At 45.0% G+C, this 26447-nt stretch overlaps 1 protein-coding gene across 1 annotated transcript in view; it reads left to right on the forward strand.

Annotated features, from left to right (window-relative positions):
- Nucleotides 1-26447, forward strand: part of LOC106592657 (CUB and sushi domain-containing protein 3) — a 369408-nt gene that overhangs the window by 256893 nt on the left and 86068 nt on the right. The window contains 5 exon segments of the mRNA XM_082968525.1: nt 2310-2483; nt 6481-6666; nt 7542-7715; nt 15541-15723; nt 18444-18620. Coding sequence (XP_082824651.1) covers nt 2310-2483; nt 6481-6666; nt 7542-7715; nt 15541-15723; nt 18444-18620 — 894 coding nt within the window.

Below are 26447 nucleotides of genomic sequence, written 5' to 3' on the forward strand. Positions count from 1 at the left end.
CTACTGGTCTGTACATGTTGTTATATCTATCCTACTGGTCTGTACATGTTGTTATATCTATCCTACTGGTCTGTACATGTTGTTATATCTATCCTACTGGTCTGTACATGTTGTTATATCTACCCTACTGGTCTGTACATGTTGTTATATCTATCCTACTGGTCTGTACATGTTGTTATATCTATCCTACTGGTCTGTACATGTTGTTATATCTATCCTACTGGTCTGTACATGTTGTTATATCTATCCTACTGGTCTGTACATGTTGTTATATCTACTGGTCTGTACATGTTGTTATATCTACCCTACTGGTCTGTACATGTTGTTATATCTACCCTACTGGTCTGTACATGTTGTTATATCTATCCTACTGGTCTGTACATGTTGTTATATCTATCCTACTGGTCTGTACATGTTGTTATATCTACCCTACTGGTCTGTACATGTTGTTATATCTATCCTACTGGTCTGTACATGTTGTTATATCTATCCTACTGGTCTGTACATGTTGTTATATCTATCCTACTGGTCTGTACATGTTGTTATATCTATCCTACTGGTCTGTACATGTTGTTATATCTATCCTACTGGTCTGTACATGTTGTTATATCTATCCTACTGGTCTGTACATGTTGTTATATCTACCCTACTGGTCTGTACATGTTGTTATATCTACCCTACTGGTCTGTACATGTTGTTATATCTACCCTACTGGTCTGTACATGTTGTTATATCTATCCTACTGGTCTGTACATGTTGTTATATCTATCCTACTGGTCTGTACATGTTGTTATATCTATCCTACTGGTCTGTACATGTTGTTATATCATACTCCTACTGGTCTGTACATGTTGTTATATCTACCTGGTCTGTACATGCTGTTATATCTACCCTACTGGTCTGTACATGTTGTTACTCATCTACCTCCTACTGGTCTGTACATGTTGTTATATCTATCCTACTGGTCTGTACATGTTGTTATATCTATCCTACTGGTCTGTACATGTTGTTATATCTACCCTACTGGTCTGTACATGTTGTTATATCTACCCTACCCAGCCAACATGACTCCACCCCAACCCCACCCAGTCAATATGACTCCACCCCCAACCCCACCCAACCAACATGACTCCACCCCCAACCCCACCCAACCAACATGACTCCACCCTCAACCACCCATAATAGTCCCCTAACCCCACCCAGCCAACATGACCCCACCCCCAACCCCACCCAGCCAACATGACTCCACCCTCAACCTCCCATCATAGTCCCCTAACCCCACCCAGCCAACATGACTCCACCCCAACCCCACCTAGCCAAGATGACTCCACCCTCAACCTCCCATCATAGTCCCCTAACCCCACCCAGCCAACATGACTCCACCCCCAACCCCACCCAGCCAACATGACTCCACCCTCAACCTCCCATCATAGTCCCCCAACCAGATGGCATGACTCCACCCCCAACCCCACCCAGATGGCATGACTCCACCCCCAACCCCACCCAGTTGGCGTGACTCCACCCCCAACCCCACCCAGAGGGCATGACTCCACCCCCAACCCCACCCAGCCAACATGTATCTAATGAAAAGGCACAGCAACGGTGCCAAAAACATGAGTAGACGTGTTTACTTTCCTTAATGCTATATACAAAATACGGATGCCCACAAGGGACATCCTGAATCTACTGATATTGATGTGCAGGTTTGTTTACAGTTGAATTGGAGTGTACAGTGTGCTTACTGCTGCTCTGTCAACAAATCTCTCTTCTTGACTTACGGAGGATTCTTCTTCACTGCGACCATTATTCTAGTCCGTTTTCTATCATTTTCATCTTCATCAGAATATAGAACGTGATCTCTCTGGGTGTTCCAAGGTTAATAGAATGGTAATGATATGGATGATGATGATGCGTTGCATATTGATCAGCTGTATTGAGCTCCTGTCCCCCTTTTACTGTGCTGCAGGCATAGAAATAGAATGACTAGAATGGGTGAACCCCCCCCCCCCCCCTTTTGAATCAGGGATATTCAATTCTTACCCTATGAGTTCCGGAGTAATTCAGTTTTTTTCTGCTTCGAACTGAAAATGAATTGCAACCCACCTGGTGTCTCAGATCTAAAGCAGTCCTCTATTGGAGGGGCTGAGTAATAGAACAAATCAGTGAAACTGGCTTGGAGGTGCAGATTAGACCAAGGTAATTTCACTAGAACACCGATGGGGATACTCAATATGGCTCGTCATTTCCATAATTTTTTTTTTTTTAACGATTTCTATTATTTCCAGTAATTGTAATTTTTATGTGTGCAGCAATCACATGTGGCCATCCAGGCAGTCCCATCTATGGGAGAACTACAGGGGATGGATTCAACTACAACGATGTGGTCAGCTTCTTCTGTAACCAAGGCTACGTACTGGAGGGAGTGTCCAGAGCCCAGTGCCAGGCGAGCCGCCAGTGGAGTCAACAGCCGCCTACATGTAGAGGTGGGTAGCAGGCAGTGGGTACAGACACACACTCCAACATACTCACACACACAGGCACACGCACACACACATACACACACACGCACACGCACGCACGCACTCCCACACACACACACACGCCCCCACTCCACACACACACACACACTCACACACATACACACAGCACACACACACACACACACTCACCCATGCACGTGTGGAGGCATGCACTCACTCACTCACACTCGTTCGCACACACGCACACAGGCACACACGCACGCATACACACACACGCACTCACACACACACGCACTCTCACACACACACATACACACACACACACACACACACACACACACACACATGCACGTGTGGAGGCATGCACTCACTCACTCACGCTCGTCACACACACACACACACACACACACACACACACACACACACACACACACACACACACACTCAAATCAAATGTTATTTGTCACGTGCTTACACAATGCTTACTTACGAGCCCTTAACCAACAATTGCAGAGTTTTATAAAAGTTAGTAAGAAACATTTGCTTAATAAACTAAAGGAAAAATAATAACACAATAAAATAACAAAAATTAGGCTATTTACAAGGAGGACAAACTAAGCAGTAAAGGGTCTGAATATTTACATGAATGTCATATTTCAGTTTGCTAAAATAAAAAAATAAAAAATATTTGTTTTTGCTTTGTAATTATGGGGGTTATTGTGTGTAGATTGATGAGGAACAAAAACAATTTAATCAATTTTAGAATAAGGCTGTTAACGAAATGTGGAAGGAGTAAAGAGTGGAAGGAGTGTGGAAATAGATAATAGCCAGTAACAGCAGTATACTGTAGGTAGGGGTAAAGGATAGATAATAGACAGTAACAGCAGTATACTGTAGGTAGGGGTAAAGGATAGATAATAGACAGTAACAGCAGTATACTGTAGGTAGGGGTAAAGGATAGATAATAGACAGTAGCAGCAGTATACTGTAGGTAGGGGTAAAGGATAGATAATAGACAGTATACTGTAGGTAGGGGTAAAGGATAGATAATAGACAGTAACAGCAGTATACTGTAGGTAGGGGTAAAGGATAGATAATAGACAGTAACAGCAGTATACTGTAGGTAGGGGTAAAGGATAGATAATAGACAGTAACAGCAGTATACTGTAGGTAGGGGTAAAGGATAGATAATAGACAGTAACAGCAGTATACTGTAGGTAGGGGTAAAGGATAGATAATAGACAGTAACAGCAGTATACTGTAGGTAGGGGTAAAGGATAGATAATAGACAGTAACAGCAGTATACTGTAGGTAGGGGTAAAGGATAGATAATAGACAGTAACAGCAGTATACTGTAGGTAGGGGTAAAGGATAGATAATAGACCGTAACAGCAGTATACTGTAGGTAGGGGTAAAGGATAGATAATTGACAGTAACAGCAGTATACTGTAGGTAGGGGTAAAGGATAGATAATAGACAGTAACAGCAGTATATGTGAAGAGTGTGAAAGTGTGTGTGTGTGTGTGTGTGAGTGTGAGTAGAGCCTGTGCAAGATAAGGGGTCAATGTAAATAGTCCTGGTAGGGACTCAGGGCCTTCCTCTGACACCGCCTGGTATAGAGGTCCTGGATGGCAGGAAGCTTGGCCCCAGTGATGTACTGGGCCGTTCGCACTACCCTCTGCAGCGCCTTGCAGTCGGAAGCCGAGTAGTTGCCATACCAAACGGTGATGAAACCATGTCAGGATGCTCTCGTTGGTGCAACTGTAGAACTTTTTGAGGATCTGAGGACCCATGCCAAGTCTTTTCAGCCTCCTGAGTGGGAAGAGACGTTGTCGTGCCCTCCTCACGACTGTCTTGGTGTGTTTGGACCATGATAGGTTCTTAGTGATGTGGACACCAATGAACTTGAAGCTCTCGACCCGCTCCACTGCAGCCCCGTCAATGTGAATGGGGGCGTGCTCGGTCCTCCTTTTCCCGTAGTCCACAATCATCTCCTTTGTCTTGCTCACGTTGAGGGAGAGGTTGATGTCCTGGCACCACACGGCCAGGTCTCTGACCTCCTCCCTATAGGCTCATCGTCATTGTCGTCTGTGATCAGGCCTACCACCGTCGTGTTGGCAAACTTTTTTAATTTTTTATTTCATTTAACTTTTATTTAACCAGGAATGTCAGTTAAGAACAAATTCTTATTTACAGTGACATTTTAGGAACAGTGGGTTAACTGCCTTGTTCAGAGGCAGAACGACAGATTTCAACCTTGTCAGTTCGGGGATTCGATCTAGCAACCTTTCGGTTACTGGCCCAACACTCTAACCGCTAGGCTACCTGCCACCACAACATAACAAAGGTGTTGGAGTCGCGGGTGAACAGGGAGTACAGAAGGGGACTAAACACGCACTGCGGGGCCCCCTTACCACCTGAGGGCGGCCCGTCAGGAAGTCCAGGATCCAGTTGCAGAGGGAGGTGTTTAGTCCCAGGATCCTTAGCTTAGTGATGAGCTTTGAGGGCACTATGGTGTTGAACGCTGAGCTGTAGTCAATAAATAGCATTCTCACATAGGTGTTCCTTTTGTCCAGGTGGGAAAGGGTAGTGTGGAGTGCAATAGAGATTGTGTCATCTGTGGATCTGTTGGGGCGGTATGTGAATTGGAGTGGGTCCAGGGTCTCTGGGATGATGGTGTTGATGTGAGACATGACCCGCCTTTCAAAGCGTGTCATTGGCTACAGAAACATCAGAGCACAGACGTCTGACAGTAAATCTCTGGAAAATAAATGAGTCATTTTAAGCATCATTAGTATTTAAAATACTTAATAATATAGCACGGGTACATCAAGTGCAGATAAGCTATTCACAGTATAAACAGGAGCAGGCTGCAATTTGTGTCATTTCAGCGATTCTATTATTAACTGGCAATTGAACACAGACGACACTTGACAGATAACACAGATAGCACTTTCTAATGACTAGCTCAGCCAGATGGAATATACTGTAGTGGATGAGCTTCCCACAGTTAGATCTATGGTTAGACCATGGTTGATAGGAAAATATATATGTTCATTAGGGAAGTTGTAGCCTGGTCCCAGATCGGTTTGTGCTTTCTAGGAGTAGTCAAGACAGTGCAAACGGATCTGAGACCAGGCTAGGAGGGAAATATTGACATAGTTTTGACAATAGTTGATATTGATACAATAGTTTTGACAATAGTTGATATTGATACAATAGTTTTGACAGTAGTTGTTATTGATACAATAGTTGATATTGATACAATAGTTTTGACAGTAGTTGATATTGATACAATAGTTTTGACAGTAGTTGATATTGATACAATAGTTTTGACAGTAGTTGATATTGATACAGTAGTTTTGACAATAGTTGATATTGATACAGTAGTTTTGACAATAGTTGATATTGATACAATAGTTTTGACAATAGTTGATATTGATACAATAGTTTTGACAATAGTTGATATTGATACAATAGTTTTGACAATAGTTGATATTGATACAATAGTTTTGACAATAGTTGATATTGATACAATAGTTTTGACAATAGTTGATATTGATACAATAGTTTTGACAATAGTTGATATTGATACAATAGTTTTGACAGTAGTTGATATTGATACAATAGTTTTGACAGTAGTTGATATTGATACAATAGTTTTGACAGTAGTTGATATTGATACAGTAGTTTTGACAATAGTTGATATTGATACAATAGTTTTGACAGTAGTTGATATTGATACAATAGTTTTGACAGTAGTTGATATTGATACAATAGTTTTGACAGTAGTTGATATTGATACAATAGTTTTGACAGTAGTTGATATTGATACAGTAGTTTTGACAATAGTTGATATTGATACAGTAGTTTTGACAATAGTTGTTATTGATAGTCGTTTTGACAGTAGTTATTAATTCATACCTTAGTTTTGACCAATAGTTATCATTGTATTAACAATGATATAATGCTAATAATTCTGTGTTTTATTTCCCTCCAGTGGTGAACTGCACAGACCCAGGCATCCCAGCTAACTCTATCAGGGAGAGTAAGATAGAGCACGGTAACTTCACGCTGGGCAGTGTGGTGTTCTACACCTGTAACCCTGGATACTACTTGTTTGGTTCCTCTGCGCTGACCTGTCAACCTATTGGCCACTGGGACAAACCTCTACCTGAATGTCTTGGTACGTTGTCTGTTTTCTCTTCACAACTTGTTCTAGCTACAGATGTAGGATCTTAATTTGATCACTGTTTTGTTGCTGAGGAAATGCAGATGAGTTTCGTGATTTACATAAATTCACTGAAAACCGTCTCTGTCACACGGTTGTATTAACAGTATTCCACTTTTCATGTGACCACGTTTGACCCCCCCCCCCCCCCTCGATCAATCAACATCATGGACTAAACATTCAAATCCTGTTGCTGCAGGATTATTTTGCTGCCACAATACAGGTCAAATTAAGATCCTACATCTGTACCACACACCCACAGCTACTGAGGTGCTGGAGGAGACTAGAGAGAAAAAGGCAGCCTAGTCACACCAAGGGTTGATCCACAGTTCACATGTATTGTGCAATAGTACTTATCATTAGCTCTCCACTATCTACCTGTTGTTCTTTCTAGCCATGTGTTTTATCCTTACTGAACTTGATTTGTATAGGTTACAAATGTGTGTAACCAATGTCTGTCTAAATGCTAATGACCTAATAAGGGCTGACTGTAATGGTTATACTGACCTACAGTATCTCTTTAAAAAAAAGTTAGAACCCTTTCCACAGAGAGTTCTACATGGAACCCAAAAGAGTTCTACCTGGAACCAAAAGGGATTCTCCTATGATGACAGCCAAAGAACCCTTTTGGAACCCTTTTTATTCTAAGAGTGTTGTGTTAATGATGACTACATCCCAAATGGCACCCCATTCCCTATATAGGGGCAATAGGGCTGTAGTTAAAAGTAGTGCACTACATAAGGAATAGGGTGCCATTTGGGACGTAAACAATGTCAATGAGCCATAAAAAGCTGACTGTTGGCTATGGGGAATGTTATTGTGTCTTACAGAGGAGGACTGTGGAAACCCTGGCTCTCCTCCCTACGGTACCATGGTTGGGGAAAAGTTCTCGTTTGGCTCCACGGTGCAGTACTCCTGTTCAGGGGACAGAGAGCTGATTGGAGAGTCATCACTCACCTGTCAAATCAATGGACACTGGAGCGGCCCCATACCTCACTGTTCAGGTAAGGACCCATACCTCACTGTTCAGGTAAGGACCCATACCTCACTGTTCAGGTAAGGACAATTACCTCACTGTTCAGGTAAGGACAATTACCTCACTGTTCAGGTAAGGACCCATACCTCACTGTTCAGGTAAGGACCCATACCTCACTGTTCAGGGAAGGACCCATACCTCACTGTTCAGGGAAGAACCCATACCTCACTGTTCAGGGAAGAACCCATATCTCACTGTTCAGGGAAGAACCCATACCTCACTGTTCAGGGGAGAACCCATTACCTCACTGTTCAGGGAAGAACCCATACCTCACTGTTCAGGGAAGAACCCATACCTCACTGTTCAGGGAAGAACCCATACCTCACTGTTCAGGGAAGAACCCATACCTCACTGTTCAGGGAAGAACCCATACCTCACTGTTCAGGGAAGAACCCATACCTCACTGTTCAGGGAAGGACCCATACCTCACTGTTCAGGGAAGAACCCATACCTCACTGTTCAGGGAAGAACCCATACCTCACTGTTCAGGGAAGAACCCATAACTCACTGTTCAGGGAAGAACCCATACCTCACTGTTCAGGGAAGGACCCATACCTCACTGTTCAGGGAAGAACCCATACCTCACTGTTCAGGGAAGAACCATTACCTCACTGTTCAGGGAAGAACCATTACCTCACTGTTCAGGGAAGAATCATTACCTACCTCACTGTTCAGGGAAGAACCCATACCTCACTGTTCAGGGAAGGACCCATTACCTCACTGTTCAGGGAAGAACCCATACCTCACTGTTCAGGGAAGAACCCATACCTCACTGTTCAGGGAAGGACCCATTACCTCACTGTTCAGGGAAGAACCCATACCTCACTGTTCAGGGAAGAACCCATACCTCACTGTTCAGGGAAGAACCATTACCTACCTCACTGTTCAGGGAAGAACCCATACCTCACTGTTCAGGGAAGAACCCATACCTCACTGTTCAGGGAAGAACCCATACCTCACTGTTCAGGGAAGAACCCATACCTCACTGTTCAGGGAAGGACCCATTACCTCACTGTTCAGGGAAGAACCCATACCTCACTGTTCAGGGGAGAACCCATTACCTCACTGTTCAGGGAAGAACCCATACCTCACTGTTCAGGGAAGAATCCATACCTCACTGTTCAGGGAAGAACCCATACCTCACTGTTCAGGGAAGAACCCATACCTCACTGTTCAGGGAAGAACCCATACCTCACTGTTCAGGGAAGGACCATTACCTCACTGTTCAGGGAAGAACCATTACCTCACTGTTCATATTTATTTGATTTATATGTTCTATGATCAGCTTCTCCAGGTTGTCATGGAGACTGTTTATGAAGCGAGTCTCCGCTGGGTTGTTTTCCGCCAGACCTTTAGCAGCATACTGCTCACGTATGGTTAGCATAGCCTACTGTTTTAATATCATTACATGAACTTTAGGAAGTTTAAAACAACACATTTACATCTTGTTTTCAAAGTTTTATTTCAAAGTTTGCTCTACGCTGTTCACTAATTGGAAGTTATTTATATTTACATGTGTGTCTGGGATGGGTCTGACGCTTAAGAGGATATGAACGATGCTGAATGGGCGTAAACAAATAAGAGCTCTCTAGGAAGTGTGAAAATCTCAGCAAAATCTTTCGAAGAGCATTTTCTCACACTTGTCTCTGAAGTGGGATAACAAGTCTATCAAATTTCAAAACTTAAACTTTCCCATGTTTCCTCCAACTACATTTTATGAAAAATAATTTTGAACCGCTGAGTCTGTACTTTCATAAAATGTAAAAAATAAGCAAATCACTTACATTTCATTTAAGCCTCATTAGAGAAATCTGGACACATATGGCATTAAAACAATACGTCGCTACAATGTGCTATGATATGACAGTACACAGTGAGTCTACAAAACATTAAGAACACCTGCTCTTTCCATGACATAGACTGACAAGGTCAGTGGCGACCCGTCACTCAAGGACCCGTTTTGAGCCTGACATTTCTAGCAACAAAAGGAAGGGGGGGGGGGGGCTATTTTGCATGTTATTTTGGCTATAATACATATCACATATCAATTTACAATGTAAACAATATAAAAAATAATAATTGAGTTAATAAAGCCGCATACAAACAAGGTCTCTTTCTTTTTGTTGTTGAGTAAAGCGGCTCCAAAATGCAGGTGTTTCAGCCCAGCTCAGTGCTTTCTGTGATGGAGAGGCAGCCAGCGGAAAATACAGAGCGTAGGGGTTGGTAATGTTCTCTAGTTGCGCCAGAGGTTTGGGAATATGGCTGAATATAAACAGTGTAGTTATTCCCTCCGCAAGTCAATCAAACAAGCGAAATGCCGCTACAGGGACAAAGTGGAGTCGCAATTCAACGGCTCAGACACGAGACGGATGAGGCAGAGTCTACAGGAAATCACGAACTACAAAACGAAAACCAGCCACATCACGGACACCGACGTCACGTTTCCAGACAAACTAAACACTTTCTTTGCCCACTTTGAGGGGATAATACAGTGCCACCGTTGCGGCCCGCCAACAAGGTCTGTGTTTATGGACATATTCAATCAATCCTTATCCCAGTCTGCTGTTCCCACATGCTTCAAGACGGCCACCATAGTTCCTGTACCCAAGAAGGCAAAGATAACTGAACTACATGACTACTAGCACTCACGTCTGTCCTTATGAAGTGCTTTGAGAGACTAGTCAAGGATCATATCACCTCCACCTTACCGGCCACCCTAGCCCCGCTTCAGTTTGCATACCACCCCAACAGGTCCAAAGACGATGCAATCGCCATCACAATGCACACTGCCCTATCCCATCTGGACAAGAGGAATACCTATGTAAGAATGCTGTTCATTGACTACAGCTCAGCATTTAACACCATAGTACCCTCCAAGCTCATCATCAAGCTAGAGGCCCTGGATCTCAACCCCGCCCTGTGCAATTGGGTTCTGGACTTTCTGACAGGCCGCCCCCAGTTGGTGAAGGTAGGAAACAACATCTCCATTTCGCTGACCCTCAACACTGGAGCCCCACAAGGGTGCATGCTCAGCCCCCTCCTGTACTCCCTGTTCACCCACGACTGCGTGGCCATGCACGCCTCCAACCCAATCATCAAGTTTGCAGACAACACAACAATAGTGGGCTTGATTACCAACAACGACGAGACAGCCTACAGGGAGGAGGTGAGGGCACTTGGAGTGTGGTGTCAGGAAAACAACCTCTCACTCAACATCATCAAAACAAAGGAGACGATCATGGACTTTAGGAAAAAGAGGACCGAGCACGGCCCAACTCTCATCGACGGGGCTGTAGTGTATATACACAGCTAGCTACATAGTGAATGTATATACACAGCTAGCTACATAGTGAATGTATATACACAGCTAGCTACATAGTGAATGTATATACACACAGCTAGCTACATAGTGAATGTATATACACAGCTAGCTACATAGTGAATGTATATACACAACTAGCTACATAGTGAATGTATATACACAGCTAGCTACATAGTGAATGTATATACACAGCTAGCTACATAGTGAATGTATATACACAGCTAGCTACATAGTGAATGTATATACACAGCTAGCTACATAGTGAATGTATATACACAACTAGCTACATAGTGAATGTATATACACAGCTAGCTACATAGTGAATGTATATACACAGCTAGCTACATAGTGAATGTATATACACAGCTAGCTACATAGTGAATGTATATACACAGCTAGCTACATAGTGAATGTATATACACAGCTAGCTTCATAGTGAATGTATATACACAGCTAGCTACATAGTGAATGTATATACACAGCTAGCTACATAGTGAATGTATATACACAGACAGCTAGCTACATAGTGAATGTATATACACAGACAGCTAGCTACATAGTGAATGTATATACACAGCTGGCTACATAGTGAATGTATATACACAGCTGGCTACATAGTGAATGTATATTCTCAGACAGCTAGCTACATAGTGAGTGTATATACACAGCTAGCTAGCTACATAGTGAATGTATATACACAGCTAGCTACATAGTGAATGTATATACACAGCTAGCTACATAGTGAATGTATATACACAGCTGGCTACATAGTGAATGTATATACACAGACAGCTAGCTACATAGTGAATGTATATACACAGCTAGCTAGCTACATAGTGAATGTATATACACAGCTAGCTAGCTACATAGTGAATGTATATACACAGCTAGCTACATAGTGAATGTATATACACAGCTGGCTACATAGTGAATGTATATACACAGACAGCTAGCTACATAGTGAATGTATATACACAGCTAGCTACATAGTGAATGTATATACACAGCTAGCTCTACATAGTGAATGTATATACACAGCTGGCTACATAGTGAATGTATATACACAGCTGGCTACATAGTGAATGTATATACACAGCTAGCTAGCTACATAGTGAATGTATATACACAGCTAGCTACATAGTGAATGTATATACACAGCTGGCTACATAGTGAATGTATATACACAGACAGCTAGCTACATAGTGAATGTATATACACAGCTAGCTACATAGTGAATGTATATACACAGCTAGCTACATAGTGAATGTATATACACTGCTAGCTACATAGTGAATGTATATACACAGCTAGCTACATAGTGAATGTATATACACAGACAGCTAGCTACATAGTGAATGTATATACACAGACAGCTAGCTACATAGTGAATGTATATACACAGACAGCTAGCTACATAGTCAATGGATATACACAGACAGCTAGCTACATAGTGAATGTATATACACAGCTAGCTAGCTACATAGTGAATGTATATACACAGCTAGCTAGCTACATAGTGAATGTATATACACAGCTAGCTAGCTACATAGTGAATGTATATACACAGCTAGCTACATAGTGAATGTATATACACAGACAGCTAGCTACATAGTGAATGTATATACACAGACAGCTAGCTACATAGTGAATGTATATACACAGCTAGCTAGCTACATAGTGAATGTATATACACAGCTAGCTAGCTACATAGTGAATGTATATACACAGCTAGCTAGCTACATAGTGAATGTATATACACAGCTAGCTACATAGTGAATGTATATACACAGCTAGCTACATAGTGAATGTATATACACAGACAGCTAGCTACATAGTGAATGTATATACACAGACAGCTAGCTACATAGTGAATGTATATACACAGCTAGCTAGCTACATAGTGAATGTATATACACAGCTAGCTACATAGTGAATGTATATACACAGCTAGCTACATAGTGAATGATCCGGTGTTGATAGTCTTTTTCAGACTTTCTTTCCTGAAGCCATTTTTTTCTCTTAATTCCACATATGTTTTGCTCTTTCACTTTTAAGAGAGAGAGAAGAAGACGCATTTGTGGGTGTAGTGTAGTCTGCTGCGTTGGAGATGTCCCTTGTGTATTGGACTGACTCGCTCTCTCTCGCTCTCACGCTCTCTTTCTCTCTCTCACTCTCTCTCTCGCTCTCTCTTTCTCTCGCTCTCTCTTTCTCTCTCGCTCTCTCTCTCTCTCTCGTTGTACTCTGATCTGCTCTGTTTGACTTGTTCTGTTCTTCATTACAATATGACATATTCAGAAGATGGGATCAGTCACACTCATTCTCTCTTCCCCTCCTCCTCTCCTCTCCTCCTCTCCTGTCTTCCCCTCCTTCTCTCCTCTCTCCTCCTCCTCCTCAGCTTCAGAAGGGAACATGTCCCAGTTTTCCACTGGGGAAGCTTTTTAATGGGGGAAAATTAAGCTACCATAAAGCGCCTCCACTAATTCGTTTGCAAAGACTGAGGTTTCGGTTGTGTCACAAATGGCATCCTATTCCCTACGTAGTGCACTACCTTAGACCAAGTAGTGCACTACGTAGGGAATTGGGTGCCATTAGGGACAGAGCCAGGGTAACACTCTAACACTGCATCTGTTACTGCTTCCTAGGAAAGTTCAGGTTAATGTGAAAGCTAGAGCACTCACAACGTACCTCTGATTCACCTGTTATCTATACCTGTCTGTTATCTACACCTGTCTGTTATCTACACCTGTCTGTTAACTCCCCCTGTCTGTTATCTACACCTGTCTGTTATCTACACCTGTCTGTTAACTCCCCCTGTCTGTTATCTACACCTGTCTGTTATCTCCACCCGTCTGTTATCTCCACCTGTCTGTTATCTCCACCTGTCTGTTATCTCCACCCGTCTGTTATCTACACCCGTCTGTTATCTACACCCGTCTGTTATCTACACCTGTCTGTTAACTACACCTGTCTGTTATCTACACCTGTCTGTTATCTACACCTGTCTGTTATCTACACCTGTCTGTTATCTACACCTGTCTGTTAACTACACCTGTCTGTTAACTCCACCTGTCTGTTAACTCCACCTGTCTGTTATCTACACCTGTCTGTTATCTCCACCTGTCTGTTATCTCCACCCGTCTGTTATCTACACCCGTCTGTTATCTACACCCGTCTGTTATCTACACCCGTTTGTTATCTACACCTGTCTGTTATCTACACCTGTCTGTTATCTACACCTGTCTGTTAACTCCACCTGTCTGTTATCTACACCTGTCTGTTATCTACACCTGTCTGTTATCTACACCTGTCTGTTAACTACACCTGTCTGTTAACTCCACCTGTCTGTTATCTACACCTGTCTGTTATCTACACCTGTCTGTTATCTGCACCTGTCTGTTATCTCCACCTGTCTGTTAACTCCACCTGTCTGTTAACTCCACCTGTCTGTTATCTACACCTGTCTGTTATCTACACCTGTCTGTTATCTACACCCGTCTGTTAACTACACCTGTCTGTTATCTACACCTGTCTGTTATCTACACCTGTCTGTTATCTACACCTGTCTGTTATCTACACCTGTCTATTCTGTCTGTTATCTACACCCGTCTGTTATCTACACCTGTCTGTTATCTACACCTGTCTGTTATCTACACCTGTCTGTTATCTACACCTGTCTATTCTGTCTGTTATCTACACCTGTCTGTTATCTACACCCGTCTGTTATCTACACCTGTCTGTTATCTACACCGTCTGTTATCTACACCTGTCTATTCTGTCTGTTATCTACACCTGTCTGTTATCTACACCTGTCTGTTATCTACACCGTCTGTTATCTACACCCGTCTGGGTTCTTATGTGTTTGTATTTTATTAACCTTTATTTAACTAGTCAAGTCATTTAAGAACAAATTCTTACTTACAATGACATCATGTCAGCTGGAATGAGGTTACTGAGGTTACTGGCTCCAAGGCAAATGTTCATTGTTGCATCGTTTTGTACTGCCTCTTCCAACAGCACTTTACACTGAGGCTGCACCCCAAATGGAACCCTATTCCCTATATAGGGCACTACGTTTGATCAGGACCCGCAGTGCACTACATAGGGAATAGGGCCCTGGTCTAAAGTAGTGCACTATATAGGGAATAGGGCCCTGGTCTAAAGTAGTGCACTATATAGGGAATAGGGCCCTGGTCTAAAGTAGTGCACTATATATGGAATAGGGCCCTGGTCTAAAGTAGTGCACTATATATGGAATAGGGTTCCATTTGGAATGCAGACTGAGAAGTCAAGTCAAATGCTGACTGAGTGGTCAAGTCAAATGCAGACTGAGCGGTCAAGTCAAATGCAGACTGAGCGGTCAAGTCAAATGCAGACTGAGCGGTCAAGTCAAATGCAGACTGAGGGGTCAAGTCAAATGCAGACTGAGCAGTCAAGTTCATTCTGTCTCTCTCTCTCTCTCTGTCCTGTGTAGGAGACTCTGTAGGCAGCTGTGGGGACCCTGGTACACCCGTCCATGCAAGCAGAGAGGCCAGCAACTTCCATCTGCGTAGTAAAGTCCGCTTCACCTGCGCTGTGGGACACACACTGTATGGCTCAGCTGAGAGGATCTGCTTTCCCAATGGAACCTGGTCTGGGAGACAGCCCTTCTGCAAACGTGAGGCTTGATGGACTGGACAGGGATGGGGATACTACATGTTTAGAGACAAGAGCATGGAGATTGGATGTATCTAATGGTTTACAGTAGGCAGGAGCACAGTGGTACACACAGGAGCACAGTGGTACACACAGGAGCACAGGCAGGAGCACAGTGGTACACACAGGAGCACAGGCAGGAGCACAGGGTACACACAGGAGCACAGTGGTACACACAGGAGCACAGGCAGGAGCACAGTGGTACACACAGGAGCACAGTGGCACACACAGGAGCACAGGCAGGAGCACAGTGGCACACACAGGAGCACAGGCAGGAGCACAGTGGCACACACAGGAGCACAGGCAGGAGCACAGTGGCACACACAGGAGCACAGGTAGGAGCACAGTGGTACACACAGGAGCACAGGCAGGAGCACAGTGGCACACACAGGAGCACAGGTAGGAGCACAGTGGTACACACAGGAGCACAGGTAGGAGCACAGTGGTACACACAGTGGCACAGGTAGGAGCACAGTGGTACACACAGGAGCACACACAGGAGCACACAAACACAACAGGAGCACAGGTTGGAGCACAGTGGTAAACACAGTGGCACAGGCAGGAGCACAGTTGCACACAGGAGCACAGGTAGGAGCACAGTGGCACAGGCAGGAGCACAGTGGTACACACAGTGGCACAGGGAGGAGCACAGTGGTACACACAGGAGCACACAAACAATGAAAATGCAATTAGCTATAAATGAGTATATTTCGGCAGCACATTGTCCTTAGAAAAAGACAGCGCTCAAAGCCAACCGACCAATATTTCTTCGCTTCCATAATCCTAGTAAAAGCCTTTATTTCTCAGCCTCAAGGCAACTTCTGATGTGATTAATGACATTTTAAATATTGAATCACAGGCCACTTCTCTGCTGCAGTGCATAAATTGCCTCAGGGGTTCGACCGGAAATGGCAGAGAATCTCTTGACACGGCCTTCCCTTTCTCCCTGACGGTTATAAACTCTCTCAGCCTGACAGACACAACGACCACGGCTGCTGTCTATTTAATGACCTTTGAACTACATTGTGTCAAAAAGTAGAACAGGGTGGCAGTTGAGACATAAATGTCCTTTTTTTTTTAAAAATACGACAGGAACTCCCCGCTCACCCACTCTAGCCTTGATGTGTCCTGTAGCTGAACTGATTAATAGACGGTTAGTTCTATCCTCTATTCCTGTCAGGCTCGATCCTCTCCATGACTGAACTCTGTCTGTTTCTGCTTCAGCTTTTGAGCTAAGAGCTTGACTGGCGTTTAACCCAGAGCAATGTGAGCCTATCGTCCCGGTGCTTTGTAATCTACTGAAACGGCGGGGGATATTTACCACAGATTGAACATATTGTCCGTTCCAAAATGAAACACTTTCTCCATATAGGGAACTTCTTTCGACCAAGGGTCCACAGCAATGAAAGGTGCTGAATAAGGTGCATCCCAAATGGCACCATATGTGATAGGATCAATAGGGCTCTGGTCAAATGTAGTGCACTACTTATATAACAGCCAAACACATTCAGAGCACGTTCAACCCCTTTCAGTGGCCTCGTCATGTCAGGAAGTGATTGAGTGGGGAAACCTCTCCTTCCTTCCTACCAGCTCACCCTACAGCCTAGCTGCCTGCCTCAGAAATCATTTGACAATTTTCCAGACAATTAAGTCATTTGAGAAGGCAAATCATTTGGTAATGAAATATAATGAAGTGCTGGGTGGAAACACCGGGAAACAGAACAGAATCCTCTCTGAGTTTCCTGCTACCAAACATGACATTTATTATCATCTGAGTTGGATGAGTCACATTTTATGTTTTAGACAGACGTTAGAAAGACATTAGATCAGTGTTTAGCAATTAGTGTTCTTGACCCTCCTTAACTCTGTCTCTCTGTCTGTCTCTCTCTCTGTCTCTCTCTCTGTCTCTCGTTCTCTCTCTTTCTGTCTCTCGTTCTCTCTCTGTCTCTCGTTCTCTCTCTTTCTGTCTCTCGTTCTCTCTCTCTGTCTCTCGTTCTCTCGCTCTCTCTGTCTCTCGTTCTCTCGCTCTCTCTGTCTCTCGTTCTCTCTCTCTGTCTCTCTCTCTGTCTCTCTCTCTGTCTCGCTCTCTGTCTCGCTCTCTGTCTCTGTCTCTCGTCTCTCTCTCTCTCTCTCTCTCTCGTTGTCTCTCTCTCTCTCTCTCTCTCTCTCTCTCTCTCTCTCTCTCTCTCGTTCTCTCTCTCTGTCTCTCGTTCTCTCTCTCTGTCTCTCGTTCTCTCTCTCTGTCTCTCTCTCTGTCTCTCTCTCTCTCGTTCTCTCTCTTTCTGTCTCTCGTTCTCTCTCTGTCTCTCGTTCTCTCTCTTTCTGCTCTCGTTCTCTCTCTGTCTCTCGTTCTCTCTCTGTCTGTCTCTCGTTCTCTCTCTCTGTCTCTCGTTCTCTCGCTCTCTCTGTCTCTCGTTCTCTCGCTCTCTCTGTCTCTCGTTCTCTCGCTCTCTCTGTCTCTCGTTCTCTCTCTCACTCTGTCTCTCGTTCTCTCTCTCTGTCTCTCGTTCTCTCTCTCTCTCTGTCTCTCGTTCTCTCGCTCTGTCTCTCGTTCTCTCGCTCACTCTCTCTCCCGTTCTCTCTCTCTCTCTCTTTCTCTGTCTTTCTTTCACGCTCTTTCTCTCTCCCTTTCTTTCTTTCTTTCTTTCTCTCTCCCCCCTCTATGCCTCTCCTCCACTCCAGCGGTGCACTGTGGTAACCCGGGGACCCCTGCTCACGGCCGTATTTTCCGGGTCGACGGTACGACCTTCACCCACTCTGTAGTCTACTCCTGTATGGATGGATACCTCCTCTCAGGCACGCCCACCAGACACTGTCTGGCCAACGGCACCTGGTCCGGCACCGCTCCTAACTGCACCAGTAAGTACTACTGCTACCTGGTCCAGCACTGCTCCTAACTGCACCAGTAAGTACTTCTGCTACCTGGTCCGTCTCCTAACTGCACCAGTAAGTACTACTGCTACCTGGTCCGTCTCCTAACTGCACCAGTAAGTACTACTGCTACCTGGTCCGTCTCCTAACTGCACCAGTAAGTACTACTGCTACCTGGTCCGTCTCCTAACTGCACCAGTAAGTACTACTGCTACCTGGTCCGTCTCCTAACTGCACCAGTAAGTACTACTGCTACCTGGTCCGTCTCCTAACTGCACCAGTAAGTACTACTGCTACCTGGTCCATCTCCTAACTGCACCAGTAAGTACTACTGCTACCTGGTCCGTCTCCTAGCTGCACCAGTAAGTACTACTGCTACCTGGTCCGTCTCCTAACTGCACCAGTAAGTACTACTGCTACCTGGTCCGTCTCCTAACTGCACCAGTAAGTACTACTGCTACCTGGTCCGTCTCCTAACTGCACCAGTAAGTACTACTGCTACCTGGTCCGTCTCCTAACTGCACCAGTAAGTACTACTGCTACCTGGTCCGTCTCCTAACTGCACCAGTAAGTACTACTGCTACCTGGTCCGTCTCCTAACTGCACCAGTAAGTACTACTGCTACCTGGTCCGTCTCCTAACTGCACCAGTAAGTACTACTGCTACCTGGTCCGTCTCCTAGCTGCACCAGTAAGTACTACTGCTACCTGGTCCGTCTCCTAGCTGCACCAGTAAGTACTACTGCTACCTGGTCCGTCTCCTAACTGCACCAGTAAGTACTACTGCTACCTGGTCCGTCTCCTAACTGCACCAGTAAGTACTACTGCTACCTGGTCCGTCTCCTAACTGCACCAGTAAGTACTACTGCTACCTGGTCCGGCACCGTCTCCTATCTGCACCAGTAAGTACTACTGCTACCTGGTCCGTCTCCTAACTGCACCAGTAAGTACTACTGCTACCTGGTCCGTCTCCTAACTGCACCAGTAAGTACTACTGCTACCTGGTCCGTCTCCTAACTGCACCAGTAAGTACTACTGCTACCTGGTCCGTCTCCTAACTGCACCAGTAAGTACTACTGCTACCTGGTCCGTCTCCTAACTGCACCAGTAAGTACTACTGCTACCTGGTCCGTCTCCTAACTGCACCAGTAAGTACTACTGCTACCTGGTCCGTCTCCTAACTGCACCAGTAAGTACTACTGCTACCTGGTCCGTCTCCTAACTGCACCAGTAAGTACTACTGCTACCTGGTCCAGCACCGTCTCCTAACTGCACCAGTAAGAACTACTGCTACCTGGTCCGTCTCCTAACTGCACCAGTAAGTACTACTGCTACCTGGTCCGTCTCCTAACTGCACCAGTAAGTACTACTGCTACCTGGTCCGTCTCCTAACTGCACCAGTAAGTACTACTGCTACCTGGTCCGTCTCCTAACTGCACCAGTAAGTACTACTGCTACCTGGTCCGTCTCCTAACTGCACCAGTAAGTACTACTGCTACCTGGTCCAGCACTGCTCCTAACTGCACCAGTAAGTACTACTGCTACCTGGTCCGTCTCCTAACTGCACCAGTAAGTACTACTGCTACCTGGTCCGTCTCCTAACTGCACCAGTAAGTACTACTGCTACCTGGTCCGTCTCCTAACTGCACCAGTAAGTACTACTGCTACCTGGTCCGTCTCCTAACTGCACCAGTAAGTACTACTGCTACCTGGTCCGTCTCCTAACTGCACCAGTAAGTACTACTGCTACCTGGTCCAGCACCGTCTCCTAACTGCACCAGTAAGTACTACTGCTACCTGGTCCAGCACATTCTCCTAACTGCACCAGTAAGTACTACTGCTACCTGGTCCGTCTCCTAACTGCACCAGTAAGTACTACTGCTACCTGGTCCGTCTCCTAACTGCACCAGTAAGTACTACTGCTACCTGGTCCGTCTCCTAACTGCACCAGTAAGTACTACTGCTACCTGGTCCGTCTCCTAACTGCACCAGTAAGTACTACTGCTACCTGGTCCGTCTCCTAACTGCACCAGTAAGTACTACTGCTACCTGGTCCGTCTCCTAACTGCACCAGTAAGTACTACTGCTACCTGGTCCGTCTCCTAACTGCACCAGTAAGTACTACTGCTACCTGGTCCGTCTCCTAACTGCACCAGTAAGTACTACTGCTACCTGGTCCGTCTCCTAACTGCACCAGTAAGTACTACTGCTACCTGGTCCGTCTCCTAACTGCACCAGTAAGTACTACTGCTACCTGGTCCGTCTCCTAACTGCACCAGTAAGTACTACTGCTACCTGGTCCGTCTCCTAACTGCACCAGTAAGTACTACTGCTACCTGGTCCGTCTCCTAACTGCACCAGTAAGAACTACTGCTACCTGGTCCGTCTCCTAACTGCACCAGTAAGTACTACTGCTACCTGGTCCATCTCCTAACTGCACCAGTAAGTACTACTGCTACCTGGTCCAGCACCGTCTCCTAACTGCACCAGTAAGTACTACTGCTACCTGGTCCGTCTCCTAACTGCACCAGTAAGTACTACTGCTACCTGGTCCGTCTCCTAACTGCACCAGTAAGTACTACTGCTACCTGGTCCGTCTCCTAGCTGCACCAGTAAGTACTACTGCTACCTGGTCCGTCTCCTAACTGCACCAGTAAGTACTACTGCTACCTGGTCCGTCTCCTAACTGCACCAGTAAGTACTACTGCTACCTGGTCCGTCTCCTAACTGCACCAGTAAGTACTACTGCTACCTGGTCCGTCTCCTAACTGCACCAGTAAGTACTACTGCTACCTGGTCCGTCTCCTAGCTGCACCAGTAAGTACTACTGCTACCTGGTCCGTCTCCTAGCTGCACCAGTAAGTACTACTGCTACCTGGTCCGTCTCCTAACTGCACCAGTAAGTACTACTGCTACCTGGTCCGTCTCCTAACTGCACCAGTAAGTACTACTGCTACCTGGTCCGTCTCCTAACTGCACCAGTAAGTACTACTGCTACCTGGTCCGTCTCCTAACTGCACCAGTAAGTACTACTGCTACCTGGTCCGTCTCCTAACTGCACCAGTAAGTACTACTGCTACCTGGTCCGTCTCCTAGCTGCACCAGTAAGTACTACTGCTACCTGGTCCGTCTCCTAACTGCACCAGTAAGTACTACTGCTACCTGGTCCGTCTCCTAACTGCACCAGTAAGTACTACTGCTACCTGGTCCGTCTCCTAACTGCACCAGTAAGTACTACTGCTACCTGGTCCGTCTCCTAACTGCACCAGTAAGTACTACTGCTACCTGGTCCGTCTCCTAGCTGCACCAGTAAGTACTACTGCTACCTGGTCCGTCTCCTAGCTGCACCAGTAAGTACTACTGCTACCTGGTCCGTCTCCTAACTGCACCAGTAAGTACTACTGCTACCTGGTCCGTCTCCTAACTGCACCAGTAAGTACTACTGCTACCTGGTCCGTCTCCTAACTGCACCAGTAAGTACTACTGCTACCTGGTCCGTCTCCTAACTGCACCAGTAAGTACTACTGCTACCTGGTCCGTCTCCTAGCTGCACCAGTAAGTACTACTGCTACCTGGTCCGTCTCCTAACTGCACCAGTAAGTACTACTGCTACCTGGTCCGTCTCCTAGCTGCACCAGTAAGTACTACTGCTACCTGGTCCGTCTCCTAACTGCACCAGTAAGTACTACTGCTACCTGGTCCGTCTCCTAGCTGCACCAGTAAGAACTACTGCTACCTGGTCCGTCTCCTAACTGCACCAGTAAGTACTACTGCTACCTGGTCCGTCTCCTAACTGCACCAGTAAGTACTACTGCTACCTGGTCCGTCTCCTATCTGCACCAGTAAGTACTACTGCTACCTGGTCCGTCTCCTAACTGCACCAGTAAGTACTACTGCTACCTGGTCCGTCTCCTAACTGCACCAGTAAGTACTACTGCTACCTGGTCCGTCTCCTAACTGCACCAGTAAGTACTACTGCTACCTGGTCCGTCTCCTAACTGCACCAGTAAGTACTACTGCTACCTGGTCCGTCTCCTAACTGCACCAGTAAGTACTACTGCTACCTGGTCCGTCTCCTAACTGCACCAGTAAGTACTACTGCTACCTGGTCCGTCTCCTAACTGATCCGAAATGACAATCAAAATGTCTGAAAAGTAAAACTGTCTATTAGTCATCCTGAACTGAAAATAATTGAAATCAAAGATATGGTGTAGTGTTACAGTAATACAAAATGCTAAATAGCAGCTGGCCGTAGATGTTGTCCTCACTCTCTGTTAGACTGTCTTCTATCGAAACTCATCTTCAGTAACGAGCCCCATATGTTGTAATTGAATTATGTTGTGTCAATCTATATTCAATTTGCCCTATAATAACTCTTTAACAGAATTACATTTCTCCCAGAGCATCATTACTCTTGTGTCTGACTAATTGAAGTACAGACAAGATATAGAATAAGGGGAGGAAGAGGAGGAGGAGGAGGGAGGAGGTGGAGGAGGAGGAGGAGGGAGGAGGTGGAGGGAGAGGAGGGGGGAGGTGGAGGGAGAGAGGAGGAGGAGGAGGAGGGGGAGGGAGGAGGTGGAGGAGGAGGAGGTGGAGGAGGTGGAGGGAGAGGAGGAGGAGGAGGAGGGGGAGGGAGGGTGGAGGAGGGAGAGGGAGGAGGTGGAGGGAGAGGAGGGAGGAGGTGGAGGGAGAGGAAAGAGATGAGGGTTTCAATTTGGGACCAAAATGAGTCTCTGGAGAGAAGTGATGCTTTCCAGGGAGCCTCTCTAGTCGCTCTGAGACAGTGATCAGACAGGCAGAAACATTCAGGTCTGTATCTGCAATGCATCCCGATTCCCTATGTAGAACAGTCCTGTTGACGACACTATTCTCTATGTAGAACAGTACTGTTGACGACCCTATTCCCTATGTAGAACAGTCCTGTTGACGACCCTATTCCCTATATAGAACAGTCCTGTTGACGACCCTATTCTCTATGTAGAACAGTCCTGTTGACGACCCTATTCCCTATGTAGAACAGTCCTGTTGACGACCCTATTCTCTATGTAGAACAGTACTGTTGACGACACTATTCCCTATGTAGAACAGTACTGTTGACGACCCTATTCCCTATGTAGAACAGTACTGTTGACGACCCTATTCCCTATGTAGAACAGTACTGTTGACGACACTATTCCCTATGTAGAACAGTCCTGTTGACGACCCTATTCCCTATGTAGAACAGTCCTGTTGATGACCCTATTCTCTATGTAGAACAGTCCTGTTGACGACCCTATTCTCTATGTAGAACAGTCCTGTTGACGACCCTATTCTCTAGGAATAGCAGGGTCCCATAAGTAATGCTCTATATCAGGAATAGCAGGGTCCCATAAGTAATGCACTATATCAGGAATAGCAGGATACCATAAGTATTGCACTATATCAGGAATAGCAGGGTCCCATAAGTAATGCACTATATCAGGAATAGCAGGGTCCCATAAGTAATGCTCCATATCAGGAATAGCAGGGTCCCATAAGTAATGCACTATATCAGGAATAGCAGGGTCCCATAAGTAATGCTCCATATCAGGAATAGCAGGGTCCCATAAGTAATGCTCCATATCAGGAATAGCAGGATACCATAAGTAATGCACTATATCAGGAATAGCAGGGTCCCATAAGTAATGCACTATATCAGGAATAGCAGGGTCCCATAAGTAATGCTCCATATCAGGAATAGCAGGGTCCCATAAGTAATGCTCTATATCAGGAATAGCAGGGTCCCATAAGTAATGCTCCATATCAGGAATAGCAGGGTCCCATAAGTAATGCTCTATATCAGGAATAGCAGGGTCCCATAAGTAATGCTCCATATCAGGAATAGTAGGGTCCCATAAGTAATGCTCTATATCAGGAATAGCAGGGTCCCATAAGTAATGCTCTATATCAGGAATAGCAGGGTCCCATAAGTAATGCTCTATATCAGGAATAGCAGGGTCCCATAAGTAATGCTCTATATCAGGAATAGCAGGGTCCCATAAGTAATGCTCTATATCAGGAATAGCAGGGTCCCATAAGTAATGCTCTATATCAGGAATAGCAGGGTCCCATAAGTAATGCTCTATATCAGGAATAGCAGGATACCGTCTGCCTACGGTGGCGTTTCTCAATAGCAAGGCTATGCTCACTGAGTCTGTACATAGTCAAAGCTTTCCTTCAGATATTCTGCCACTGTGTACTCTCTGTTTAGAGCCAAATATCATTCTAGTTTGCTCTGTTATTTTGGGAATTTTTTCCGATGTGTCAAGTAATTATCTTTTTGTTTTCTCATGATTTGGTTGGGTCTAATTGTGTTGCTGTCCTGGGGCTCTGTGGGGTCTGTTTGTGTTTGTGAACAGAGCCCCAGGACCAGCTTGCTTAGGGGACTCTTCTCCAGGTTCATCTCTCTGTAGGTGATGGGTTTGTTATGGAAGGTTTGGGAATCACTTCCTTTTAGGTGGTTGTAGAATTTACCGTCTCTTTTCTGGATTTTGATAATTAGCGGGTATCGGCCTAATTCTGCTCTGCATGCATTATTTGGTGTTTTACGTTGTACACAAAGGATATTTTTGCAGAATTCTGCATGCAGAGTCTCAATTTGGTGTTTGTCCCATTTTGTGAATTCTTGGTTAGTGAGCAGACCCCAGACCTCACAACCATAAAGGGCAATGGGTCCTATAACTGATTCAAGCATTTTTAGCAATATTCTAATTGGTATGTCGAATTTTATGTTCCCTTTGATGGCATAGAAAACCCTTCTTGCCTTGTCTCTCAGATCGTTCACAGCTTTGTGGAAGTTACCTGTGGTGCTGATGTTTAGGCCGAGGTATGTATAGTTTTTTGTGTGCTCTAGGGCAACGGTGTCTAGATGGAATTTGTATTTGTGATCCTGGCGACTGGACCTTTTTTGGAACACCATTATTTTGGTCTTACTGAGATTTACTGTCAGGGCCCAGGTCTGACAGAATCTGTGCAGAAGATCTAAGTGTTGCTGTAGGCCCTCCTTGGTTGGGGACAGAAGCACCAGATCATCAGCAAACAGTAGACATTGAACTTCAGATTCTAGCAGGGTGAGGCCGGGTGCTGCAGACTGTTCTAGTGTCCTCGCCAATTCGTTGATATATATGTTGAAGAGGGTGGGGCTTAAGCTGCATCCCTGTCTCACTCCACGGCCCTGTGGAAAGAGATGTTTTTTTGCCAATTTTAACCGCAGACTTGTTGTTTGTGTACATGGATTTTATAATGTCGTATGTTTTTCCCCCAACACCACTTTCCATCAATTTGTATAGCAGACCCTCATGCTAAATTGAGTCAGAAGCTTTTTTGAAATCAACAAAGCATGAAAAGACTTTGCCTTTGTTTCGGTTTGTTTGTTTGTCAATTAGGGTGTGCAGCGTGAATATGTGGTCTGTCGTACGATAATTTGGTAAAAGGCCAACTTGACATTTGCTCAGTACATTGTTTTCACTGAGGAAATGTACAAGTCTGCTGTTAATGATAATGCAGAGGATTTTCCCAAGGTTGCTGTTGACGCATATCCTACGGTAGTTATTAAGGTCAAATTTGTCTCCACTTTTACATTTACATTTGAGTCATTTAGCAGACGCTCTTATCCAGAGCGACTTACAAATTGGTGGATTCACCTTATGATATCCAGTGGAACAACCACTTTACAATAGTGCATCTAAATCTTTTAAGGGGGGGGGGGGGGGTTAGAAGGATTACTTTATCCTATCCCAGTTATTCCTTAAAGAGGTGGGGTTTCAGGTGTCTCCGGAAGGTGGTGATTGACTCCGCT

This window comes from Salmo salar, chromosome 02, assembly GCF_965601325.2.
Source record: "Salmo salar chromosome 02, fSalSal1, whole genome shotgun sequence".
Taxonomy (NCBI): domain Eukaryota; kingdom Metazoa; phylum Chordata; class Actinopteri; order Salmoniformes; family Salmonidae; genus Salmo; species Salmo salar.